The following is a 25,098-nucleotide window of genomic DNA, read 5'->3' as shown; positions in this document are numbered from 1 at the left end:
GCCTAGCACGAGTCTGACCTAGGGTCTGACCGCGGTTCGGTCACTGCTTCCCATACTGACCCTCAAGCCAGGAGCGATTTCTGAGCGCAGAGCCAGAAGTAACCCCTGAGCGTCACCGGGTGTAGCCCCAAAACAAAAACAAAAACAAAACAAAGTACTTCCATGGATACAAATGAGGTTAGAACAATTACTTACATTTCTCAGGGTGCATAAATATGTGGCGAGGAAGAGACTGGCAGGGAAAAATGGAAACGGGGTGGGGTGGGGGGACCGCCCGGTTTGGGAGTATCGGACGAGCGGGTTTCCGGCTGCTCTCGGCCTGCGGGGTTCAGGGGTGGGTTGAGCCCCGGTGGGGGCTTAGCCTGGCGCTCGAAGAAGACAATGGGGGGCCGGGTCAACACCTGCGCCTGCCAGGCAGATCCCAGCGCCCTGCAGCCCTGGCGCCGGCGGCCCCGAGCCATCAACAGCGGGAGGTGTCTCGGGGCCACGTTGGATGGCGGTGTTGGCTCAGGGGACTCAGGGAAACCGGCCCGTTGTCCACGGGGGGATGCAGCGCGGGGACCGACCCGGCCAGCTGCCAACCCCGAACTGATCTTACCAGGCTGTAAGCACTGGCCGTGCGGCTGGTCAGGGCCGTGCACTGGGGTCCCTTGGTGTGGAAATCGGAGGGCAATGCCAGAGCCCAGGACGGTAGGAGGGGGTGGGGATCTCCCCGAAGAAAAGAGGGAAGATTTCTCCGGGTCCGATAAAGTGAGTTCGTGCGCCCTGGCCCCGGGGCCTAGGAAAGCTGCGGGTGGCAGCAATTTGAGCAACTTGTTTTTTGTTTTGTTTTGTTTTGTTTTGTTTTGTTTTGTTTGGGGGTCATACCCGGCGGCGCTCAAGGGTTACTCCTGGCTCAACGCTCAAAAGTCGCTCCTGGTAGGCTCGGGGGACCATATGGAATGCCGGGGATCGAGCCCAGTTCCGTCCGGGGTCGGCTCCATGTAAGGCAAACGCCTAACGTTGAGCTATGGCAAAGAACCTCGACTAGTCCGGTCTCAGTTTCCCCAGCTGGACTGGGATACCAGATCAAAAGATCTGGGCGAAAGTTGACAGAGTTCAACTGGAAAGACAAAGGCGCCGATTTGTTCCTGGTGCAGTGAAAACTTCCTGGCAGAGCTACAGAGCAGTTTCTTAGAGAGCAGGCTTTTCGTCCAGACCATTTGTGCACGTTTCAAAACAGACTTTGAGGTATAACTATTGGGTTCAAAGTAAGAATAAAGGTGCACATGTCCTGCCTGAGTACGTGATGCCAGAGCACCTGTGGCCTGCTTCTCCCCTCCTGAGATGGGAACTTTCCTACCTGCATGCTGGGTTACCTACAGAGGCTCTACCTTTCTAGAAGCAGAGCTCTCTCTAGAGCTCACTACTCTCATTCTTATTCTCTCCCTCCCCTTCTTCAGTACTTCCAAATAAAATTCTCTCCCTCTCCTTCGCCTTCCTCAGAACTTCCAAATAAAATCTGCTTTCACTTAAAAATAATAAGTAATGATAAAGGGGGTTGAAGAGATAGTTCAGTGAATAGGGTATCCTGCAAGTATTGACCCAGATTTACTACTCAGCATCCCATGTGGTTCCCCAGCACTGCCAGGAGTAATTCCTGAGCACAACCAGGTGTGGCCCAAAAACTAACCAATAAGTATGAAAATCTAAGTGCCAATACTTTCATGTTGTTTATATATTTGCCTTTTTGTTTTGGTGGGGTCCACTAGGCAGTGCTTAGAGATAACTCATAAAGATGAAGGTGAATTATTTAAGGATGAATCCCTAAACTAAATTTTGCCTGTGCTTAAATTTTATACAAATGGAATTATTTAGCATGCCTGTATTGTGTCCAGCTGCTTTGTTTAAAAATGTAATAGTAATAGCTGGTCGTGTTCCTCTGTAGTCAGCTTCTTGGCTCAACATTATGTCTTTTAAATTCCTAGCTGGACCCCTTGACAAAGAGCACAGGCTTAGGGCTGAGGATTGGATCCCCAGCACCTAACTCAACCCTTACAGTTTTACTACCTGGGATCTCCTGACCCCATGATGGCACAGCAGGGTGTGCGATCTCCATAGCTCTTCAGCTAAAGTATGCAGCTTCCATAAATTCACATATGAGCACCATTGCAATCCCCAGCAGGACTACAACCCGAATGGCCTAGGGCTAACGTATTCAAACCCCACTCAGCCACATCTGCAAGTACCAAAACCAGATGTGTGACCCCCAGCTAGCACTAAAACCATCACTACTAAAAAACATCACCACTGGGGCCGGCGAGGTGGCGCTAGAGGTAAGGTGTCTGTCTTGCAAGCGCTAACCAAGGAAAGGACCAAGGTTCGATCCCCCGGTGTCCCATATGGTCCCCCCAAGCCAGGGGCAATTTCTGAGCGCGTAGCCAGGAGTAACCCCTGAGCATCTAACGGGTGGGGCCCAAAAAAAAAAAAGGGCAAAAAAAAAAAAAACACATCACCACTAAAAAACATCACCAAGCTACAACATCACAATCAACAACAAAAAAGAAAACTAAAGAGGAAAAAAATAAATAAATTTAAAGGATCATTGTCATTCTGTGGAGTCCATTTATCTCCATTGTTATATTATTTCATACTTGTTCCATATTTATATTATTCCTTGCATACTCTTTCATATTATTCTGTATTAGAATTATAACTCAAATTGGTAGATATTTTCATTGTCTCTACTTGGTGCTATTACAAAGAATGTAGTAGAGATCATGGTGAACAGTGGCTTAGAGCAATGTGCGTAAAACTTGAGTAAGTTTTATTACTAAAAGTGGTCATAGACTAATCACCTCAAACTTTATTATCTATCTATACAGGGCTGGAGCAATAGCACAGTGGTAGGGTATTTGCCTTGCATGCTGCCAAGTAAGGACAGACCCAGATTCAATCCCTAGCATCCCATATGGTCCCCAGAGTCTGCCAGGAGCAATTTTTGAGCACAAATCCAGGAGTAACCCCTGAGCGCCTCTGAGCATGGCCCCAAATCAAAAATAAAAATAAATAAAATAAACAAAGTCAAAGTTTCATTTGCACAGGTAATGTGTATGTAGACAATTATCATGCTCCACATGTAGTGTCTATCTTTCACAACTCAATTCAGGCAATTATGTTAAAAATGAACATGTTTTTTCACTTCAGAAAGGAATTGAAGAGGATCTAAGGAAATGGAAGAACATCCCATGCTCATGGGTAGGTAGAATCAACATAATCAAAATGACTATCCTACCCAAACTTCTATACAGATTCAATGCAATCCCCATCCAAATCCAGACATCATTCTTTCAAGACTTAGAACAATCAATCATAAAATTCATCTGGAACCACAAAAGACCCAGGATAACCAAACAGATACTGAAAAACAAGAAGCTGGGTGGCATCTCTTTACCTAAACAGAAGCTATACTATAAAGCCATAGTGATCAAAACAGCATGGTACTGGAACAAAAACAGAGCCTCAGACCAGTGGGTTAGAACAGAATTTCCAGACATAAATCCCCAGATATACAGTCAACTAATATTTGACAATAGAGCCAAAAATTTTAAATGGAACAAAGAAAGTCTCTTTAACAAATGGTGTTGGTACAACTGAAAAATTATCTGTAAGAAACTGAAAATCGAGCCATACCTCACTCCTTATATGAAAGTCAACTTAAAATGGATTAAAGGCCTTGAATTAGATCAGAATCTATAAAGTTTATTGAGGAAAAAATAGGCAGAACACTCAGAGACCTATATATTAAAAAAGTCTTCGAGGATGGAACACCAATGGCAAGGATTTTAGCATCAAACATAAACAAATGGGATTACATCAAACTAAGAAGCTTCTGCATGGCTAAGGAAACCCAACTTAAAACAAGAAGACAGCTGGGGCCGGCGAGGTGGCACTAGAGGTAAGGTGTCTGCCTTGCAAGCTCTAGCCAAGGAAGGACCATGGTTCGATACCCCAGCGTCCCATATGGTCCCCCAAGCCTGGGGCAATTTCTGAGCACTTAGCCAGGAGTAACCCCTGAGCATCAAATGGTGTGGCCTGAAAAACCAAAAAACAAACAAACAAACAAACAAAAACCAAAAAGAAGACAGCTAACTGAATGGGAAAATATTTTTGCACTCAACACATCAGATAAAGGGCTGATAACCAGAATATACAAAGCACTCAGAAAGCTGAGTCCCCCCAAACCAAATAAAGCCATAGAAAAATGGGGAGATGGAATGAATAGACACTTCTCTGAAGAGGATCGAAACATGGCCAACAAACACATGAAAACATGCTCACCTTCACTCATCATTAGACAACAATGAGGTACCACCTTACACCAGTGAGGATGGCTCACATCAAAAATAATGGGAACAATCTGTGTTGACGGGGATTTGGTACAAAAGGCACACTCATTCACTGCTGGTGGGAATGCCCCCTAGTCCAACACCTATGAAAAACAGTCTGGAGAGTGCTCAAGGAACTCAGAATTGAGCTGTCATTTGACCCAGCAATTGCTCTCCTAGGTATCTACCCCCAAGTCAGAAGAACATTTATCCCAAAGTATCCCAAATAGTGCACCCCACTATTTATCGCAGCACTCAATATAATAGCCAAGTCTTGGAACCAACCTTGATGTCCAACAACAGATGACTGGATCATTAAGATGTGGTATCTATACACAATGGAATACTACATGGCAGTCAAAAATGATACAATCACAGACTTTGCAGCAACGTGGATGGACCTAGAACATATTATGTTAAACGAAGCAAGCCAGAAGACAAAAGATAAACAGAATGATAGCACTATTCTGAAGTACCTAGAATATACATCAGATATACAACCAATACCCCACAATTAAATAACAGGGGGTAACAGGATAGAAATCTCAAACACTATAATAATCACCATATACTGGGGAGTAGAGTTCAAAACAAAGGGAAGAGAAAAACACAAAGCCCGATTACACATTATATCATAAAGAAACCAGCAACAGCAGAAACAGCAGCCTAGAGAGAACAGTTATGTAATTATCGTTTTACTACAAATGCCCATGATAACTTAACTGGGGATCTTATAGAGGATTACAGATAAAGATTAACACAGAAAATTACTGAGTCCAACAGAAACATCTCAAAACATTATGTTTGAATGTCTTAACCTTACCACATTTAAAATAACCTCTCAGTTTTTTTGTCCATAGGGGTTCCTGGATACAAAGGGTGAACATCCTACGATGGTACCTCAGTGCTCAGTCACATGAGGCACCATACTCTGCTTGAATCATGAAAATGGCCAGATAAAACTCTTTAACATACCCTTTATCCCTAGATTATGCAAAGAGGAGAAGGTAACGTTACTGTGGAAGGACAATCGCCCATAAACAGAGTTCTCAAAAGGAATCCTTTCGCTGACATCTAAATATTGAACTTACAATCAAAGAACATTAAGAAAAATAAGGCAGAACCCATGTACAATTACTTTGTCCACAAGTCCCCTGATTGTAGTACATTATAACATTTCTTAGCAGTACACAAAGCAATCTAAAGCTATGAGATTTATGTGACTCCTTAAACATTGAAGACATAGTATTTTTTTATATTTTCATGCACATGCATAGTAGTTTAAGTTAACATCAAAAGTTTAAGGGGTTAGAGTCAAAAGAGCACAGTAAAAACGGTGTTGGGGTGGCAAATATTGTTTGCATAGGCCCACCAAAATATGGGGGACATGGAAAGGAAAAGCCTTGATCTAAATACAAGGAAACCCTACTCCTGAAGTTTCCTGGAATAATAATAGGCTCCAAGCAAACTATTTTATTCAATCCACGTCATTGTCTGTAGTGCCAATACAGTTTTATATTTCATGCAGTCTCTATTGTTGGCATCAGGTTTCTGTATTAAAGATCCTGGAATCTGCACATCCTACATTGAAGTCAGGCTTGTGTGGAGTATCGTCTAGTTTCACCTAACAATTAAGGGGCAATACAGAAAGCCTGTCCCGTAAGCATAGATTATGCCTTCTTTTAGGACCTGAAGCACATGACCAGCCAGATCACCAAAGCGTCAACTGTGACCTACAGAGTTTTACCACAGGGCCTAAGTATCGAACACGTTCAACCAAACTAACATGCACTTGCTCTTATACCCTCCCTTCTCATTACTTCGTATTATTGTTGTTGTTGTTTGACTGTTGGTTTGTTTTGTTTTTCCTACTCTCTCTTATTGTCTCCCTCTTCCTCTACCTTCTCCTCCTCACTGTCATCAATTCAATCTATGTCAAATAAAAATCACACGGTTACCCCCTCTATAGGAAAGGAAAGCTGACATATTGGGCTCTGTGGACAATACTGCAAAGGGTAAATACCTATATAGATAGACTTCATTAACACAATGGTCAGTACTCGAGACACAAAACCTATACATATCCAAAAGTTGATCTTTTAGTTTCCTTTCCTTACAAGTACTATACTTACCTATCTTTCTGTACTCAGCGCACCTCTTGCCCTTCTGACCTCTCTACATTAATATATACCTAAGCTAACTTCTAAATGCTTATATGTGGGCAGGAGCACACAGAGATAGGAATCCTTTTTAAGGGACAAACCTAAACCACAAACAACCCATACCTATACCCTATATAACCCCTCCCATATACTATCCCCTCTCCCTCCCCCAGAAATCCGGCTATCCCTTCACCCCTCAATCCAACCCCCGATATCCCCACCACATTATAACTCTCCACCCTCAGTTCTTAATCCATTAGGCATCATGACTGACCTCCTACCTCAACAAGGCAGTACCCACTACACAAGTGAAGAGACACCCACCCAAACTCTCACCTCCTTCCTGGCAAGAAAATACAACCAACACCCTGACTGACCCATGCAGTGTGGCCCTCCTAATCACCTCTCCCGAATGTGGACTGTGGCTTGTTACCGGAACTAGCTCTTGCAACTAGCTGCAAGAACTCTACCCAAGACCTCCCTGCCTGGACCCCACACTTCACAAGGAAATCCCAAAAGACAGGGAAGCCTGTACTTTCATCATAAATATAGACCTATATAACACTACCTCTTATCCTGTTTCTCCAAATGTAATCTCCTGTATCACTTTCTCCAATTTTCTTTTTTTTTTCTTTTTTATCCTTGCTCGGTTTTTTGTTTGGTTTTTTTTTGTTTGTTTTGTTTTAGTTTTTGTTATTTGATTTGATTTGTTTTTGTTTCTTTTGGGTCACTCCTGGAGGCACTCGGAGGGTGCTCCTGGCTTTATGCTTGGAGATCGCCCCTGTTGGCACAGGGGACCATATGGGATGCCGGGATTTGAGCCACCATCCTTCTGCAGGAAGGACAGACACCTTGTCTCCATGCTATCTCTCCTTGCCCCACTTTACTCCTTTAATTATGTCTTTTATTCACTCTTTTTTTTTCTTTTAAAGAAACTCTTTTTTTTTTTAGATATATGTGAGCATATATATTCCTAGTTTTTGTCAGGTGTCTGTTTTCTTCTCTCTCCACCCCCAAATCCACCAGCAATAAAATGTAGCACCACTTCTTCCTGCAAAGACATATTAAACAAAAGAGAAATTTTATGTGTAAAAGCTAGCTCTTATTTACTAGGGATAAGAACTCATACTTGTTTACAACACAGGGACATCTCCCACCCTGAACGTATGTCATGTGGAAACATCTTAGACTCCAGGGAAGGGACCGACCATCCAGCCTTGACTCCTGGACCCCAGACATAAAAACGAAAGAGTTCTCTACAACAGCTCCAGGAGCCCAATCCCCTCCAGGGCATGCATAATGCTGCTCTGGTGCCAACATGTGCCAGTGCTAAATTGATAACCTGACAACGAGGAAATGGGAACAACTTGATCTAAGAGCAAGTTGTCTTTCCTCATCAACCAATGATAAGACAAAATCAGAAAACATGTCACCCTTTTGATCTGTACAAAAGCCAAGATTGCTATATACAGATGACTGGATGTTACAACCAGGACGGGACAGTACACATCCAGAGACCAACAACAACAGCAGCAACAAAAAGCTCTAGCCTAGCGTTTGGTCTACGATCTGTTCAACAAACAAGAGCTCAAATTCCAGAGGTCTGACTGAGACAACCGCAACTGAGCGGGTCTTCCGGAAACATAACGGAAGACTTTATCCCAGGCTCCATCCTAGGAGCAACATAATGACCAAGAACACCAACTACAGAAGATGGATTAAAACGACACTGAAGAAACAGAACTCCTAGAACCACAAAGAAAGACCATCATAAGCTCCATTCCTTGAGCTGCACAGTCAACCAAAATCTCTAGATACAGAAGTCCGATTTTACCATCCATGACAAAGCAGAAGTCTTCCATACACCACGAAAACACCGAGGGGAGAGTAACTGATCATGCAAGAAGTCTATAGTTAATCCCATGACAGTCTTTATATTAGGGTAGAGATTGAAGTTGATGTCTCCAATATTATTTTATTTTATTTTATTTTATCTTATCTTTTTCTTTCCTTTTGCACTCCATCATGAGTTAATTTCAGAACCAAGACTGTTGTGTGGTGCTTGTCTTTATTGCTGTGGTGCTCACTGGATGTTTAATTTGATATTTCTTTCTGTATTGTGGTGGTGTTTCAATTGCCTTTTTCACATCCTCTCTCAAACTGAGGTTGAAATCCTCTGGAAGGACTCCACCTAATTTCAGCATATTTAACTTCTTTTTTTTTCTCTCTCTCTCTTATTTTGTACCCCAATCTATTGCTTTTCTTTCCTTCAAACAAAGCCACATAACTCGATTTATCTAGCTCCACTTCTTAAATGGGGGGGGGACAGGGGAGGGTACCAGGACTAAACAGATATATCATCACTAATAGTGAACTGGACAAAGAGGAGACCACTTACTCTAGCAGTCCGGGGGGTGATGGTGGGGTATATGGGTTGCAGAAGGGGAACTGGGATGGGGGGAGGATAAATTTGGTGATGGGTATTCCCCTGATTCAATGTTGATATGTACCTAAAATACTACTGTGAAAGATATGTAAGCCATTATGATCAAAATAAAAATTTAAAAAATGGAAAAAATTTTAAAAAATGAACATGTTTTTTTTCTAATTATTGGCTATTTATGTTTATTATTTTATTTGGAGGCCACACCTAGTAAAGTTAGGGGCTATTCCTTACTCTATGCTCAGGAATCATTCCTAAAGGGCTCAGGGTATGGATACAGAGATCAAACCTGGCTTGGCTCTACTTGAGGCAAATTCCCTTCTTGCTGAACTATTGTTCCAGATCAACAATTTTTGTGTGAAAATATGAAGCTATTTTTCCATTGACTTGGAAGCACTTATCTTATATTCTGGCTGCAAGCTTGGATAGGAGGTGCTACATGAGTCTCTTTTCTTCCTTCCTTTTCACTGGATGGCAGGTGCAGGTTTGTTACTTGTATGCTGACACAGGGCTGCTCACTACTCTAGCTCAGAACCACACCACCTACTCAGTACTTGGATTCTCTTATTTTCTTTGTTGTTGTTGTTTTTGTTGTTGGGAATGCTGGAAATCAAACCTCTGGCCACATATAAGGCAAGCCCTCTTCTGCTAAATCACACCCTGGACCCCTTCAGCTGAGCAACACATAGGGGTACTCTAGTCACTCCTGACTTTTGCTCAGGAGTTTTTTCTGGCAGGACTTGTTGAACTGTTCATGGTAACTCAATTGAACTAGGTCAGCTGTGTGCAAGACAAGAGCCCTACCAGCTGTGCTATCGCTCCAGACAGTACAGTTGATTTATTTTATGACTAATATGTAATCCAGTTTCCCAGACTTTGTCTTAACAAATTCTTTCTATTTTTGACTTTTAGACCACACATGGCCTTGCACTCAGGATTCCCTCCTGACAGACTCAGAGAAATAGGATACTGGGGCTCAAACTTGAGTCAGCATGGCAAACACCCTACCTGCTATACAATCTCTCCTGCCAAAATCTTAGTAAATTCTCAATGTTATTATGGCCCTTTTAAGAAACCTTAATTTTTTTTCTCATTTAGGAAAAAACAGCAAAGGTTTGGATCAGTGTCTTGTTTCTCTGACTGCCAGGGATTTTTATATACCTTCAGGATTCCAGCTCCAAATAGGAAACCACCAAGACAAACTTCGTAACTCCTACTGTGCAGCAAAGTGAATTCAAAATTCCTCAGAAGCTTGCCCCACAGGACCATTCACAAAGGATCCAGCATCAAGGGGCTCCTGCTACCCCTAGGAAATGGTGGGTGCCTGAGAAGCTGGGAGAAAGTGAGAGCATTCAGTGACCTGTCACATGAATGAACCTGTAAACCCCAGATAGGGAAGCTAGATTAATAGCCCATCCAAAGTCCACCCTTCTCCAGCATTTCTTCTTCAAGCCTTTGTTTCCTTCCACTCACCCAGGGCATCATCTTAAATAGAAATTGAAGTTCCCCAGGATATCTGTTATCTGGAATGGTCCCAGCCTTGGGGCCAAAACCATGAGAAGTGAAGACTAGGAGTAAAGTGTACAGTGAGCTCCAGAAAGTGTGCCCCCCAAACAAACAAATTCTACATAGAATAAAATATACAATAATTCAAAATCATTTTATGGGAAAACATGATGTTTAATGACTTGTGTCAGTTTCCCTACTCGAACTTTAAAAAAAAAATGATAGAAAAACTGTATTCTTGAGGAAAATATAGGTGGAACATTTAAAATTTGTAATTAAAAGGCATCTTCAGTGATTTGATATCACAGGTAAAGACAACAAAATCAAAAATAAACTAATAAGGGGCCAGGGAGATAGCATGGTGGGTAGTGCATTTGTCTTGCATGTTTACAACCTGGGTTCAATCTCCAGCACGGAATATGGTCCCCAGAGTCTGACATAAGTAATTTCTGAGAGCAGAGCTAGAAGCAACCCCTGAGCACCACACAGTATGCCCCAAAGCAAAACAACCAAAACTAATGGGACTACATCAAATTAAAGAGTTTCTGCATGGCAAAAGAAACATGGGCTAAAATTAAAAGACAGCTAATTGAATGGGAAGAAAGATTTGCATTCAATACTTCAAATAAGGAATTTTATTAAGTACCAAGATATATAAAGAACTAACAAAGATTAACAAAAACAGGACAGGAGTGGTGGCACAAACGGTAGGATGTTTGCCTTGTATGAGCTAACCTAGGACTGACTATGGTTCAATCCCCCGGTGCCCCACATGTTCCCCCAAGCCAGGAGCAATTTCGGAGCGCATAGTCAGGAGTAATCCCTGAGCCACCAGGGTGTGGCCCCAAAACCAAAAACCAAGAAAGAAATGAACAAAAACAAAGTTTTTAAAACCTACCAAAAAATGAGAAGAGGAAATGAACAAAAACTCCTCAGAGAAAGTCAAGTGGATCATCAACAAGCATATGAAAAAGTGTTCAGCATCATTTATCACTAGGAAAATCCAAATCAAGACAACAATGAGGTATCCTCTCACACCAGTAAAAATGACATATATTAAAATTAAGAAAATAAAATTTTGTGCTGATGTAAGATGTGGTTAAAAAGGAATTCTCATCCACTGCAAGTGGGAATGTTGTCTGGCTCAACTCCTATGGAAAAACAGTATGAACAATCCTCTGTAAACTTAGAATTGAACAGTCAGATTTCATTTTGGGGTATCTATCCCCTGGACTTAAAAACATGCATCCAAAAGGATATGTGCACACCATTATTCATTGCTGCAGTGAGTATGATAGCAGACATATAGAATCAACCTAGGTATCCAAAGACAGATGAATGGGTAATAAAGATGTGGTACATATACATGATGGAATGTTATGTAGCTGCAGGGAATGATGAAATCATGCAATTTACCGCAACCTGGTTGGAACTGGAAGATGTGTTGAGTGAAGCAACCAGAAGAAGGAAGAACAATACAGGATAATCTCATTTGTCTGTGGTATACAGAATAAAGGAATGAGGGAATGAAAGTAGACAACACTTGACTCCAGAGCCTAAGGAGGGAAATTACAGAAAAAAAGAAATCAAAATGGGAAGAAAGAAGAAGAGAAAGGGAAGAAACTGAGGTCTGGGCTTTGGTTATACTAGGGATGTGGGAGCACGAGATTATCTATATATACAAAACACAAAATAAACAACACTGAGAAGATGAGATCTAAGCTGAAACCATGAAACCTTAATGTGCCTACCAAGGTGGCTCGAAGGTAGTGGGGGAGAAAGTTTAGGGGTGAGGAAATGACAAAATATTGGTGTAATAGTGATGGGAATTGACACTGGTGATGGCATAGGTGTTGAAAAGTCATATGCCTTTGACTCAACTATCAAAATAACTGTAAGCAACAGTTCTTTTGTTTAATAAAAAATTTTTAATAATTGGTGTTAATTCAGTTAGATAAATTTTATTTTGTTGATATATAAATTGGACAATTACACTGCAAAATATATGCATCTTTTCCTTCACTAATTATTCTATTAAGTTTTGCACCACCACTATTACCTTTAGCATTTTAATGTTATGAAATTTTTCATTGTCATTCCTGAATAAATAATATGTTTTGGGTTCTTAAAAAAAAGAAAAGAAAACTGAAAAAAAAAAAAAAGAAAACTGTATACCCAACCTGTTTCTTTAAAGGAAAGGATTATATGTATATGTCAAAAATAAAGGAAATGGTTAACAACTAAACCCCTACTGAGTAGTATAATTAAACTATTTAAATTTCCTTTGTATTTTCCTTTGTTTTCAATGAGTGTTTACTACTTTAAGAATCTAGTTACTTGGGGCCAGAGAGATAGCACAGTGGCCTGATCCAGGACCAAAGGTGGTTGGTTCGAATCCCAGTGTCCCATATGGTCCCCGTGCCTGCCAGGAGCTATTTCTGAGCAGACAGGTCAGAGTAACCCCCAAGCATCACCAGGTGTGGCCCAAAAACCAAAAACCAAAAAAAAAAAAAAAAAAAAAAAAGAATCTAGTTACTTTTGGGAGATAAAGAGAGAAAGAGGTTTCTGAAACTGTTGTGGCTGATTGGACTGAAAACAGATCTGTCACCACGGCTGATGTTTATATTATCATGTTTGCCTGCCTAGAAAACTAAATTGAGGCCACTACAGGGGTAATTCAAGTGGCAGATTGAAAGGAGTAAAAAGCGGAAACAGAACAACAACAAAGACATAGATATGAGTGGAAGAAAAATCCTTGCTGCTTTGCAATTTGGGAAGAGAAGAATTTGTTTTAAATTCTACATGGCCATATAGTAACTCCACACTCACTTAAGAACTGCCTAAAAGCGAAGAGAAGGGAAAAAAATAAATGATTTCACATTCTGTCATTTTCTTTTTTTTTTTTCTTGTTCATTCTCTATTTGGCTAAATATACTTTCAGCAAAATAAAAGTTACCTCCAGCATTTATGCCTCAGTAACTGTCGAGTCCAGTGCAGTTACAGAGAACTTTCTTGGCTGTGCTGCCAAAGTGAAGAAGTAACATAGGCTCCTTCCTCCACACAATGGACTCATCCCATTCCCCACAGTTACACGCGCCCACACACACACACACCATTCTCCATTCTCTCTCTCTCTCTCTCTCTCTCTCTCTCTCTCTCTCTCTCTCTCTCTCTCTCTCTCTCTCTCTCATCTCTCTCTCTTCTCTCTCTCTCTCTCTCTCTCCTCTCTCTCTTCTCTCCTCTCCTCTCCTCCTCTCCTCTCCTCTCTCTCTCCTCTCCCTCTCCTCCCCTCCTCCTCCTCTCCCTTCCCTTCTCTTTCCCTCTCCCCCTCTCCTTCCCCTCTCTCCCTCTCCTCTCTCCCTCTCTCTCCCCCCTCTCCCCCTTCTCTCCCCTTACTCCCTCTCTCTCCCCTCTCCCCCTCTCTCTCCCCTCCCCCCTCTCTCCCCCTCTCTCTCCTCCTCTCTCCCCCCTCTTCCCTCTCTCCCTCTCCCCCCTCTCTCCCCTCTCTCTCTCCCCTCCTCTCTCTCTCCCCCCCCCTCCCCTCTCTCCCCCTGTCCCCCCTTCTCTCCCCCCCTCTCCTCCTCTCTGTTTTGATGGGTCAGTCCCTGAGTCAGCATTCCCAGCCTCCTTTGTGCTGACCTCTACCATGTATATTTTTCTAAATATTTTGTTTGGAGGCCAGACCTGGTGATTCTCAGGGTTTACTTTTGGCTCTGTACTGGGGACTATATGGAGTGCCAGGAACTGAACCCAGGTCAGCCCTACCAGCTGACTAGTCTCTCCAGCCCCTCTGAACAATTTTAAGGTTCAAAGTCATGACTCTCCCATTTAGGCAATGCTAACAAAAACCATTCTTCTATGATCACTTTTAAGAAAATTACCACTGAAGTATTTTAAGGTCTACACCCAGTAATATTCAGGGGCTAGTCCTGGCTCTGTGCATTTCCAATGCACTCTGGCTCTGTGCCCTTCCAGTGTCCAAGAAACCATATGTGATATGAGGACATGAAACAGATTTGTGGCCTGTGACACTGCATGCAAGGCAGTGTCTTACATCCTATACTATTTCAATGTCTCTAGAAAATTATTAGTTCTATTATATCACCTATTCAGATCCGACATCTTTCCATTTATTCCAAATGACTTTTTGTAGTTTTCTTTTACTCCAGTATCTAATCAAAGTTCATGAAATGTATTTGGTAGTAATAACTTTCTTAGCATAAAATCTAGAACATTTTTTGGAGAATGGCCTCCCAAGCAGAGCTCAAAGACACAAGAATCACTCCAGTGTCAAACCAGAGACTCCTAATGCCAGATCCACACTCTTACCCTTTAAACTATCTCCCTGGCTGCAGAACATGGTTTAAATAATATTGACTTCTTTGTAGCATCAGACCAGTTGTGAATATTTGCGAATATTTTCAGTTCTGAATTCCAAGCTTCTTACTCTTAGGATTCCTGATCATTTAGTTTTGGCTTCTTTACATCTCTATGCCAAATATTGATGGCTTTAAATACCATATTTGCATCTTAATTATAAATTATTTATTTGGCGGGCTATACCCAGGCTAACTCCTGGCCCAGTGCTAAAGAATCACTCCTAGTTGTGCTTGGGGGTCTATATATGTTGCTAAAAATTGAACCTTGGATGTGCAACATGCAAGAAAAGCACCTTGCCTGCTATCCTGTTGTTAATAACACATACACATGCATTCTGACCTTAAGTCTTTCTCCTAAAGCCTTGCTTATTGAAGTTCTCTACCTCTCATCTCAAAAACTCAAGTATTGCAGCAGAACTTCTGATATTCCCAGTTCTTGTGTTACCTGTAGTCTTCCTTTTTCAACTGATGGGAATTCACAGCTCTGTTTGTCCAAGCCAAAATAAACTTGACAGCCTTCAAATCAAAATTGTCATAAAACTCTGTTCATTCAGTCTTCTGATAATACACAGAATTCAACCACTTTTCCCACTTCCTTCACTCCACCTGGGTCCATAATCATCACTAGCTGCAGAAAATGTTATTTGAGTCTCTGTCTTGTCCAACCTCTGCTTTTCTACAAACTTTTCTAAGCACAGAAACCTGGGGGTCCTTTACAAACACTGAACACATTACCTATGAACTGAGTTTTGGACAGTCCATTCAAAATTTCCCAATACTTTCAGTTCCCTCAAAAACAAAAGTTCTTCACTAACTTGCCAGGGCCCTAATACCCTAATACACTCTGACCTTCTCCTTCTCTTCCTCTCCCTCTCTGCATAGGCTCCAGGTCTCTGTTTTCAGTCCATGAGTCTCAAATATACCAGGCACCATTTTATCTCAAGGCCTTTGCACTAATTGCTCCTGTTCCAGAAATCCACTTGACTTATGCATTCACCTCTCAGGGGTCCTCATTTCTGTGTCATATTCTCAAAGATGCGATTCTAACCACACTTGTTAAAATTGGAGTTTTGGGGCCAGAGCTATAGCACAACAAGTAGGGCTGTACTTGTATGCAGTCGATCCATGTCAGATCCCAGCATTCCATATGGTCCCCCTAGCCTGCCAAGAGTAATTTCTGAGTAAAGAGCCAGGTGTAACCCCTGAATGCTGCTGGATGTGTCCCCCCAAACAATAAATAAGTATAATTGCAGGCTTGCATGAACTTGACATTGACTAGTTCATTGGCAACTCCCTTGCCCTTTTATTTTTTATACATCTATTTGTTTACTCCATATTGCACATTGCTTTCTAACATACTAAAATTATGTCTCTGTTATATTAAATTTTTTCCTTTCCTCACTAAATGTATCTCCTAGAGCATAGGAAATCAAGGTATCCTGGACAAGAATAGAAGAAACCTTTTAGATATCTTGTAGAAGAGGACAAAAGCAAAGATAAAAATGTGTACAAATCATTTTTTGTTTGTTTGGGCCATACCTAGTGATGCTCAAGGGTTACTCTGCATTCGCACAGAAATTAGTCTTGGCAGAGCTTGGGGATCTTCTGATATGCTGGGGATTCTATCCACTGTGCTGTCTTTACAGGCTCTGTACCAATATATTTTAAAAGTTCATGTAATACAACTCAGTGTATAGCAAGCAATGAGTGAATATTGATTAATATTTAATTCATTCACCACTTTATTCAAATGGAAAAATAGTACTGAGAATTTTAATTAATGACTTATTAATTCCTGGCTTGTTATTATTGATATCTTATTACCTATATTAAAGGCTTAGGAAGGCATTGGATTGAAGCAGAAGCCTCATTCCCCAAATTCAGGGCATTGAAGACACACAAGACTGGAAGCAAACACAGATGCAGGAAATAATTCACATATAATTAAAGTAATAAAACAGGTTCAGGAACTCTCACACACAAGCCATCTGCTCCTAAGTGGTTTTTCCCTGAAACCCAGGGTCTTTATTAGAAAGAGCTGACCACACCCTAGGGGTAAGAATAGGTGGTCTAAGGCACCAATCCAAAGGATGCTTCCATCCAAAGGTGCTTCCAACCAACAAGTAAAGAGGGTATCCTGAATAGGATGGACATTGGTTAATCCAACACTGGAGAAGTGGGTAAATGTCAAAGATTGAATCCCCCTTGGTAATCCAGTGTGCAACTGGTACAATGAAGCTCTGCAGACCTTCTGTTTGTTTTAATATATAAAAAGGGGTGGGGGGGTAAAGGGAGAAGGAGAATGAAGATGAGAAAGAGGAGAAGGAAGAGGAGGAAGAGAAGAGGAGAAGGAGGTGAAAGAGGAGAAGAGGAGGAGAAGCAGGAGGAGAAGGAAGAGGGTGAAGGAAGAAGAGAAGGAAAAAGAAGGAAGAAGAAAAGAAGGAGGAGGAAGGAAGAGAAGGAAAGAGGAGGAAGAAGAAAAGGAGGAGGAGTGAGGAGGAAGAAGAGGAAGGAAAAGGAAGGGAAGGAAAAAGGAAGAGGAGAATGAAGAAGAAATAAGGGAAAAGGAGGAGGAGGAAGAGAAGGAAATGAAGAAAAAAGAGAAGAAGAAGAAGAAGAAGAAGAAGAAGAAGAAGAAGAAGAAGAAGAAGAAGAAGAAGAAGAAGAAGAAGAAGAAGAAGAAGAAAGAGGAGGAAGGAGGAGGAGGAGGAGGAGGAGGAGGAGGAAGATGAGGAGGAGGAGGAGTAATGTGCTCCCAATCACATTATTATATTTCTCTGGACTTTCTAGGAATGTGAGAAGAAAGATGATAAAATAGTGCCTAGAGTTTGGTAAATTAATGACCAAATTTTAGAGTTTGATTCATAGCCCTATGGGAATCAGACAGACTGACAAGTATTAATATGACTGGTAGCTTCATTTTAACTCTTAATACTCTCCTGGATATTCTAAAAAGTACACTTATGACTGCATTTTTTTTTTTTTGGTTTTGGGTCACACCCAGTGGAATGTAGGGGTTGCTTCTGGCTCTGTGCTCAGAAGTCGCTCCTGGCCCACTCAGGGAACCATATGAGATGCTAGCATTCAAACCATGTCCTTCCTGGGTCAGCTGCATACAAGGCAAACACCCTACTGCTGTGCTATATCTCCGGCTCCTGACTGCATTTTCTTATGTTATTCTCAGAACTCCATAAAGTTCAAAAGTACATACAGGTATTTAAAGTTATATTTAGCAGACAGCTAACCCGATCAAATATTTCTGAGCCTTTTCTTATTATGCCCATTTTTTTTTGTGTGTGTGGTTTTTGGGTCACACCCGGCAGTGCTCAGGGGTTACTCCTGGCTCCATGCTCAGAAATTGCTCCTGGCAGGCACAGGGGACCATATGGGACGCTGGGATTCGAACCGATGACCTCTTGCATGAAAGGCAAACGCCTTACCTCCATGCTATCTCTCCAGCCCCTATTATGCCCATTTTTAAACTCCATGTTGCTGGGATTTGGGAAAGGTGAGTGCATTACCAGCTTCTTTGAGAATGATTTCCCTCCTACTGTCCTCCATTCTACACTAAAGATGCCCAAGACCACTCTGGCTACAGACCCAGGCCCATGCCATCCCAGTTTCAAACAGGCAGAACAGGCAGCCACAGAAAGTGCAGCCCCTGTAGGGATAACCAAAAGGTGGCAGAGACTAGAAGCAGGTCTGTTGAAGGACTCTGGCATGTGAGTTCCTTCTGGGAATGTTCTTCTAGGTAAAAATGCCCCTCTTTACAGCATTTAAAAGCTCCCCTAGGTCAGCTTTTAAATGAGTTGCACTACTTTGATGTGTCTGTCTGCCCAGCGTCAGACTGTCTGGGGAAGTGGTAGAAGGGGAAAAATGCACTTGGTTATCAGGGAAATTTATCTATGTGGTACCAAATATCAACTTGCTGGCTGTTCCTGCCTGTTTTATCTTTGTCTAGGGGAGTGCCCTCAGCTGCCACATAGCAGCTGAGAGTGCCTAGTGGGGAAAGGTAATGGACTGTGCACCAGAAGGTCCCAGGGTCCCAGGCTCTTCCCCAGCACACCAACCAACTCACCTTTCTTGCCCAGCTTACACACTAGACAACTTACCTTTTTTTTTTGTTCATTTGTTTCCAGGGGCACATTCATAAATGGGGGAGAGATGACAGTAAAATAGTGCTCGCTGTCTTTAGCATTCATGCAGAGTTAAGCATGAAGCTATGTGACTAATTAAGACCTCTTCCTGCTATAGAAGGCTCCTCTTCCTCCCTGAAGGACCCAGAAGACAAGATCCTACAGAGAACTAGGTCATGTTGCCCCAGTGGCAACATGACAAGTAGTCAGAAGTCAGTGAGTACTTTAGTATAGAAACTTTTGTCTGAGAACCCATTCACACTTCTTTTCTGGCCTGGCTGGAAAGTCTGGGACAGGAGTTATTTAAAGACAAGTTCACCTTGCATTTCATCCTTTGTGTTTCTAGTTTTCCTAAAGGTAGCGTTCAAATTGTGAATTTTCATTCATTGCTGATGGATGAAATTTTCATCCATTGCTGAGGGAAAGCCACCTCATTCAATTCCTGTGAATAACTGTGTAAGTTTCTCAGAAAAGTAAAAATTGAGTTACCATATAATCCAGCAAGTTCACTTTTTTTTTAAATTTATCCCCCAGGTCTTAAAAAATTCATTAAAAAGGAATTTGCATACAATTATTTGTTGCAGCATTCAGCACAATAGCTAGAATATAGGCTAGATATAGATATATGTGTCCAACAACAGATAAAGTTGTATTGATATACAGCACATTGTATATATAACAATGTAATATTATGAAGGTGCGAGGAATGATAAAATCCTACAATTCCCTACAACTTATATGGAACTGGATATCACATTGAGTGAAGTGAGTTAGAAGAAGAACACATGCCAAGTGATTTCATTTATCTGTAGTTTATAGGAAAGTAACAAGAAGAGAGAATGCAAGATATCAAATGGGGGTGATACATAGATTATCCTTAACTCTAGATCAGTGGTCCTCAAACTATGACCCACGGACCACATATTATATTTGTATCTGTTTTGTTTCTTCATTGCAAAATAAGATATATGTAGTGTGCATAAGAATTTGTTCATAAGTTTTGTTTTTACTATAGTTAGACCCACCAATGATCTGAGGGACAGTGAACTGGCCCCCTGTTTATAAAGTTTGAGGACTCCTGCTAGAAATGAGAAAGGCATGGTAAGAAAAAAGAAATTAGGGGAGGGAATAAAAAAAGAGAAGAGAAGTAATAGGCTAGAGGTCAGGTTGGGGTATTCAACACTTAAGTGGAACGGAATGGAATAGGTGTTGAATCTACATATATGTGTGTGTGTATATATACATACACACACACACACACACACATATATATATATATATATATATATATATAAACTACAGAGCTAACAACACCATAAGCATGAGAGCAAACTATAACAAATTTAAAAATGTGTCTGCCAGGGCTGGAGCAGTGGTGCAAGTGGAAGGGCGTCTGCCTTGCATACGCTAACCTAGGATGGACCGCTGTTAGATCCCCTGGTGTCCCATATGGTCCCCCAAGCCAGGAGCAATTTCTGAGCACATAGCCAGGAGTAACCAATTCCTGAGAGTAAACAGGAGTTGCCCAAAAACAACAACAACAACAACAACAAAAGTGTCAACAAGGGCTAGAAAGACAATGCAGCAGGTAGGGTGCTTGCCTTGCACACAGACAACCTGGGGTTTTCTTTTTGTTTTTTATATAAGTTATTTAATTGAATCACTAGGAGACAGTTACAAAGTCTATCCTGATTGAGCTTCAATCATATAATGTCCAACACCATTCCTCATCAGTGCACATTTCTAGCCTTCAATGTCCCCAGTTTTCCTTTTACTCTCCCTCTTGCCTGCCTCTGAAGTAGTTTCTTCTGTCTCTGTCTCTCTCTCCTCTTTTCTTTTCTATTGTTTTTGACACTGTGGTTTATAATATTGTTACTGAAAGGGTATCATGCATAATACTTTATCTCCTTTGAGGACGCAATTCTTGTTCAGAGTGATCAATTCCAACCATTATTGTCAGAGATCCCTTCTCTGTCCTAATTACACTCTCCAGTTATTTGTAGTCAAGCTTCTTACCATGAACTGGTCCTCCTGGCCCTAATCTCTATTGTCTTTGGATATTACTACAACACTATATATATATATATATATATATATATATATATATATATATATATATATATACATACATACATACATACATACATACATATATATCACAGAAGAGTGCAAATATTCTATGTCTATTCCTCTCCCTTTGGTTCCTTTTGCTTAGCATAAAACTTCATATTCATCAATGTGTAAGCAAATCCCATGACTTAATTTGTTCTAACATCTGCATAGTATTCCATTGTGTAGATATGCCATAGTTTCTTTATTCACTGTGCGTTCTCCGGCATTTGAGTTGTTTCCAGTTCTCGCTATTGTAAATAGTGCTGCAATGAACATAGGAGACAATGTAGGTTTAATCTCAGGTAACTCATTTGGTCCCCCAATCCTTGTCAGGGGTAATCATTCCAAAATGCAAAACAAGAGCAAGCCCCGAGCATTGCAGGGTGTGTGCCAAAACAAACAAACATACAAAAAGACTTGTCAAGGAGGCAGGCTAGTAGGTGGGAGGGAATCTGGGATCCCTGATGAAGGGAAGTTAACACTGGTGATAGGATTGCTGTTGGAGCTGAAATTCAACTCAAATTGTTGTATTAAATAATTAACGATGGAGCTGGATAGAGATGGATGGAGGTGGATGGATTTTTCTCTGCCATCCCAGGCCATGTGGCTCCGCAATCCCCATTCAGCTGGCGGGTCCCAGGTTTAGGTGAACAGCGGAATCAAACTCATCCAGAGACAGGCATCAGGAAGTATCAGCTTTATTCATGCCCTATCCACCACATGTGTGGCCTATATCATAACCTTATAAGCATTCAGCCATTCTTAGCTAGCCCTGCATCTTAACTCCTTTCAGCCATCTTCCCATTGACCTCCATGCTGGCACAAGACCAAAAGAGCCTAATCCCCTGGGTCAAAGGCCTTATCTACCTTTTCCAAGACCCCTCCCAGGAATGGGCGGGGTCTTGCAGGTAAGGTCAAGTTACCTAGGGAGAATGGGGGGATGAGGCTTCATCAAATAACTGTGTAAATCATGATGCCTTAATATTGTTTAATTTAATGTAAAAATAAATAATTGTTTTTAAGTTAAGCTTAAGAAGCAGAGAACATTAAAGTGTTGCCTTGCATGTGTGCAAATAACAGCCAACACCATTGTCACCAATGTTCTCCCAAGCACCACTGAGTGTGGCCCATGTTCAAAATGCGATTAACTTATCTGTATTATACATTCTTTTAATTGTTTTGTTTTGCATGATGTATTTTTATTTTATTTTTTAGAAAGTTATTGTTTAAAAATAATGCCTTTTTTAATTAAATAATTTTTATTTTGACCAAAGTGGATTGCAAATCTTTCACAGTAATATTTGTATTATACATTCTTTTTTTTTTTTTTTTTGGTTTTTGGGCCACACCCGGCAGTGCTCAGGGGTTACTCCTGGCTGTCTGCTCAGAAATAGCTCCTGGCAGGCACGGGGGACCATATGGGACACCGGGATTCGAACCAACCACCTTTGGTCCTGGATCAGCTGCTTGCAAGGCAAATGCCGCTGCGCTATCTCTCTGGGCCCTGTATTATACATTCTTAATTAAAAATATTAGTGGGAGATAACTGTGTTCTACAAATGACCAGGGTCCAGAATTGACAATAGCACCATCATACATAGAACAAAAATAAGACCTCAAAGTTTTAGGGCCTCGTAGAAAGAAGTATTGAAACTTATTGGCATTTCTCACCTCAAAGCTTATTTTTATAAACTGTAATACAACAAAAGTGACTCTTTGGATGTACACTGAAGTTCAAGTTCTATGAATTTGAAGGCGCTCATAGATTCATATAATCACCATGACAATATAAAGAATAATTAAAAAATAAAGTAACAATCAACAAAATAAAAATAAATATTAGTAGAGGAAATAGCTCAAACGGTTATAGTAGAGGAAATAGCTCAAAAGCTGATATACTCAGCCCTGAACTGATCCCTAGTACTATGTGCTCTCCCATGCACCATTGGATGTAACCCTGATAGCCACTGCAGCCTCCCTACAAATAAACAAAAATAATAATAAAAGAAGAAATCCATGGTCTGGGCTGGTCTAGCAAGCAATGAAATACCACTAGACAGTACATTATGAAATAATTGTAGGCAATTGTAATTATTTTAATAAGAAGTTTGGTTTTGGGTCGGAGTAGTGGTGCAAGTGATAAGGCATCTGTCTTGCCTGTGCTAGCCTAGGTAGGACAGACCACGGTGGTTCGATTCCCCAGTGTCTCATAGGGTCCCCCAAGCCAGGAGCAATTTCTGAGCGAATAGCCAGGAGTAACCCCTGAGCATCACCGGGTGTGACCCAAAAACAAACAAACAAACAATTTGTGTTTTGTTTTGTTATACGGGTCTTATTGGGGCCACACCAGGTGTTGCTCAGGACCTACTCCTGGCTCTATACTCAGGGATATGCTCCTGGGGTATTTAGGGGACTATAGGCAGTGACTGTGATAAACCACAAGTACCTTACTTAGCACCTGAGCTATCTCTACAACCCTAATAAAAAGATGTTATAAAAATCTTTCATTAAGGTGTTTTGTTTGTTTGTTTTGTTTTGTTCTGTATTAGCGAAAGAGCCCATCAAGAATGTTTCCTGCTGGGGACACTCGTGATGCCTGTACCCTATTAAAAGTTGGCCCTCTTAGGCTAAGCACCTAGAAGTAATGTTATCTCTTACATTTGCGGAGAATTACAATCCTAGTAGTAGAATTGCCATTTGCAAGCTGGGAGCCCCTAGGAAGCAGCAATGGGGAGCTCTGGACTTGGCCTAGCAACTCCAGTTACCAGATCTGCCATTTCTTGCTCGTGCCTCACGTGACACAGAACCCTAAACGGATTAAGGGACCTCTCTGCAGCCATAATCCCATCTATGAGATAATGGCTGCCTTGCTATCTCAGAAGGACATCAATGAGATCATGGGTACGCAAGTTGAGCAAGATACCAGACACCAGCAAACTGCCAGCAAGTGCTTTCTGGCCGCCAAGGTCAAGCTTAGAAGTCCTCTGGGGGGTTAGGGGACCCAGAGCGACCCTTGTGCACATCCAGGGCTCTGGGGATATCCCGTGGATTTAGCAGACCGACTTCCATGGACGGTTTCATTCGATGAGTCGCTGCGCTGCAGCGAACTCAAGTCGGGTTCCGGTGTAGGTCGCGATCCGGGAATGTCGTGGAGGCGCTCCATGGCGTTGTAGCCTCAGTTTCCTCTTCCTGGGACCGAGTCTAGAGACACTACTACGGGGGCTCAGACAACCTTCAGCGACCCCGCCTCCACCTACACACACACACACACACACACACACACACACACACACACACACACACACACACACACAGCAGTTAAGGCCAAGAGTTTATTTTTCCAGGCTTAGCGACTGGGCTCTGGCGGCTGGTGGCCGGGCGCTATCAGCCCGCAGGGCGGCTGGAGTGCTGGCGGCCCGCGCTGGAATGTTAATTGACAGGAGAGGGGTGCTCGGCGCAGATAAGCGTCGCCGAGGGGTGCCCCAGAGCCCCTTCCCGAGCCAGCCACCGCCGCAGTGAGGACCCAGGAACCCGCGGGCCCTGAATAATTGTGTGGCGAGGGTTCCATAGGCAACCCGGGGGCCCAAGAGCGGCCCAAACACCTCAAGAGGAGGGCAAGCCCGCTGGACGGTAGGGAGTTCACCCTCGAGCCCCAAAGGTGAGGGAGGGAAGGCGGGGTAAGAGGGGAAATCGGGAAGTAGGTCCTTTTCCAGACAATGAATACAAGAAACCTCTTCTCCACACACACTCGCTCATTGTCATTCCCAGTCCCTAGGCTTCAATCCTGACCGATTTTTCAGTAGAAAGTCATCATAGACACACCTTTAAAGGTCTAGAGACTGACCATTAGAAAAAAGATAATTACACCCTATCATACCAAAAGCCCCAAATAGATTTACATATAAACAAAACTCCTAAATATGTAAACAAAGAAAAGTTTTCCTTGCTGAACTAAAACCAAAGTCAATCAAAGAAGATTAAAACATTTAAAGA

General features: G+C 41.9%; 1 protein-coding gene across 1 annotated transcript; it reads right to left on the bottom strand.

Moving 5' to 3' along the window:
• Nucleotides 1-200: 200 nt before the first annotated feature.
• LOC126004390 (proline-rich proteoglycan 2-like) lies at nt 201-24,268 on the bottom strand. The gene is made up of 2 exons (XM_049770829.1): nt 24,127-24,268; nt 201-778 (listed from the first exon to the last, which is right to left on the bottom strand). Exons 1-2 carry the CDS (start codon nt 24,266-24,268, stop codon nt 201-203), a joined length of 720 nt encoding a protein of 239 aa, XP_049626786.1.
• Nucleotides 24,269-25,098: the final 830 nt, after the last annotated feature.

Source organism: Suncus etruscus, chromosome 3, assembly GCF_024139225.1.
Source record: "Suncus etruscus isolate mSunEtr1 chromosome 3, mSunEtr1.pri.cur, whole genome shotgun sequence".
Classification (NCBI taxonomy): Eukaryota; Metazoa; Chordata; class Mammalia; order Eulipotyphla; family Soricidae; genus Suncus; species Suncus etruscus.
This window is presented reverse-complemented; position numbering and strand designations above follow the sequence as displayed.

Bases quoted from the DNA above. Each gene is read 5' to 3' on its own strand.
- LOC126004390 (XM_049770829.1), bottom strand. From the start codon at position 24,268: ATGGAGCGCCTCCACGACATTCCCGGATCGCGACCTACACCGGAACCC. The intron at 779-24,126 runs GTGCACAAGGGT...CAGCTTTCCTAG, and splicing joins ATATCCCCAGAGCCCTGGAT to GCCCCGGGGCCAGGGCGCAC.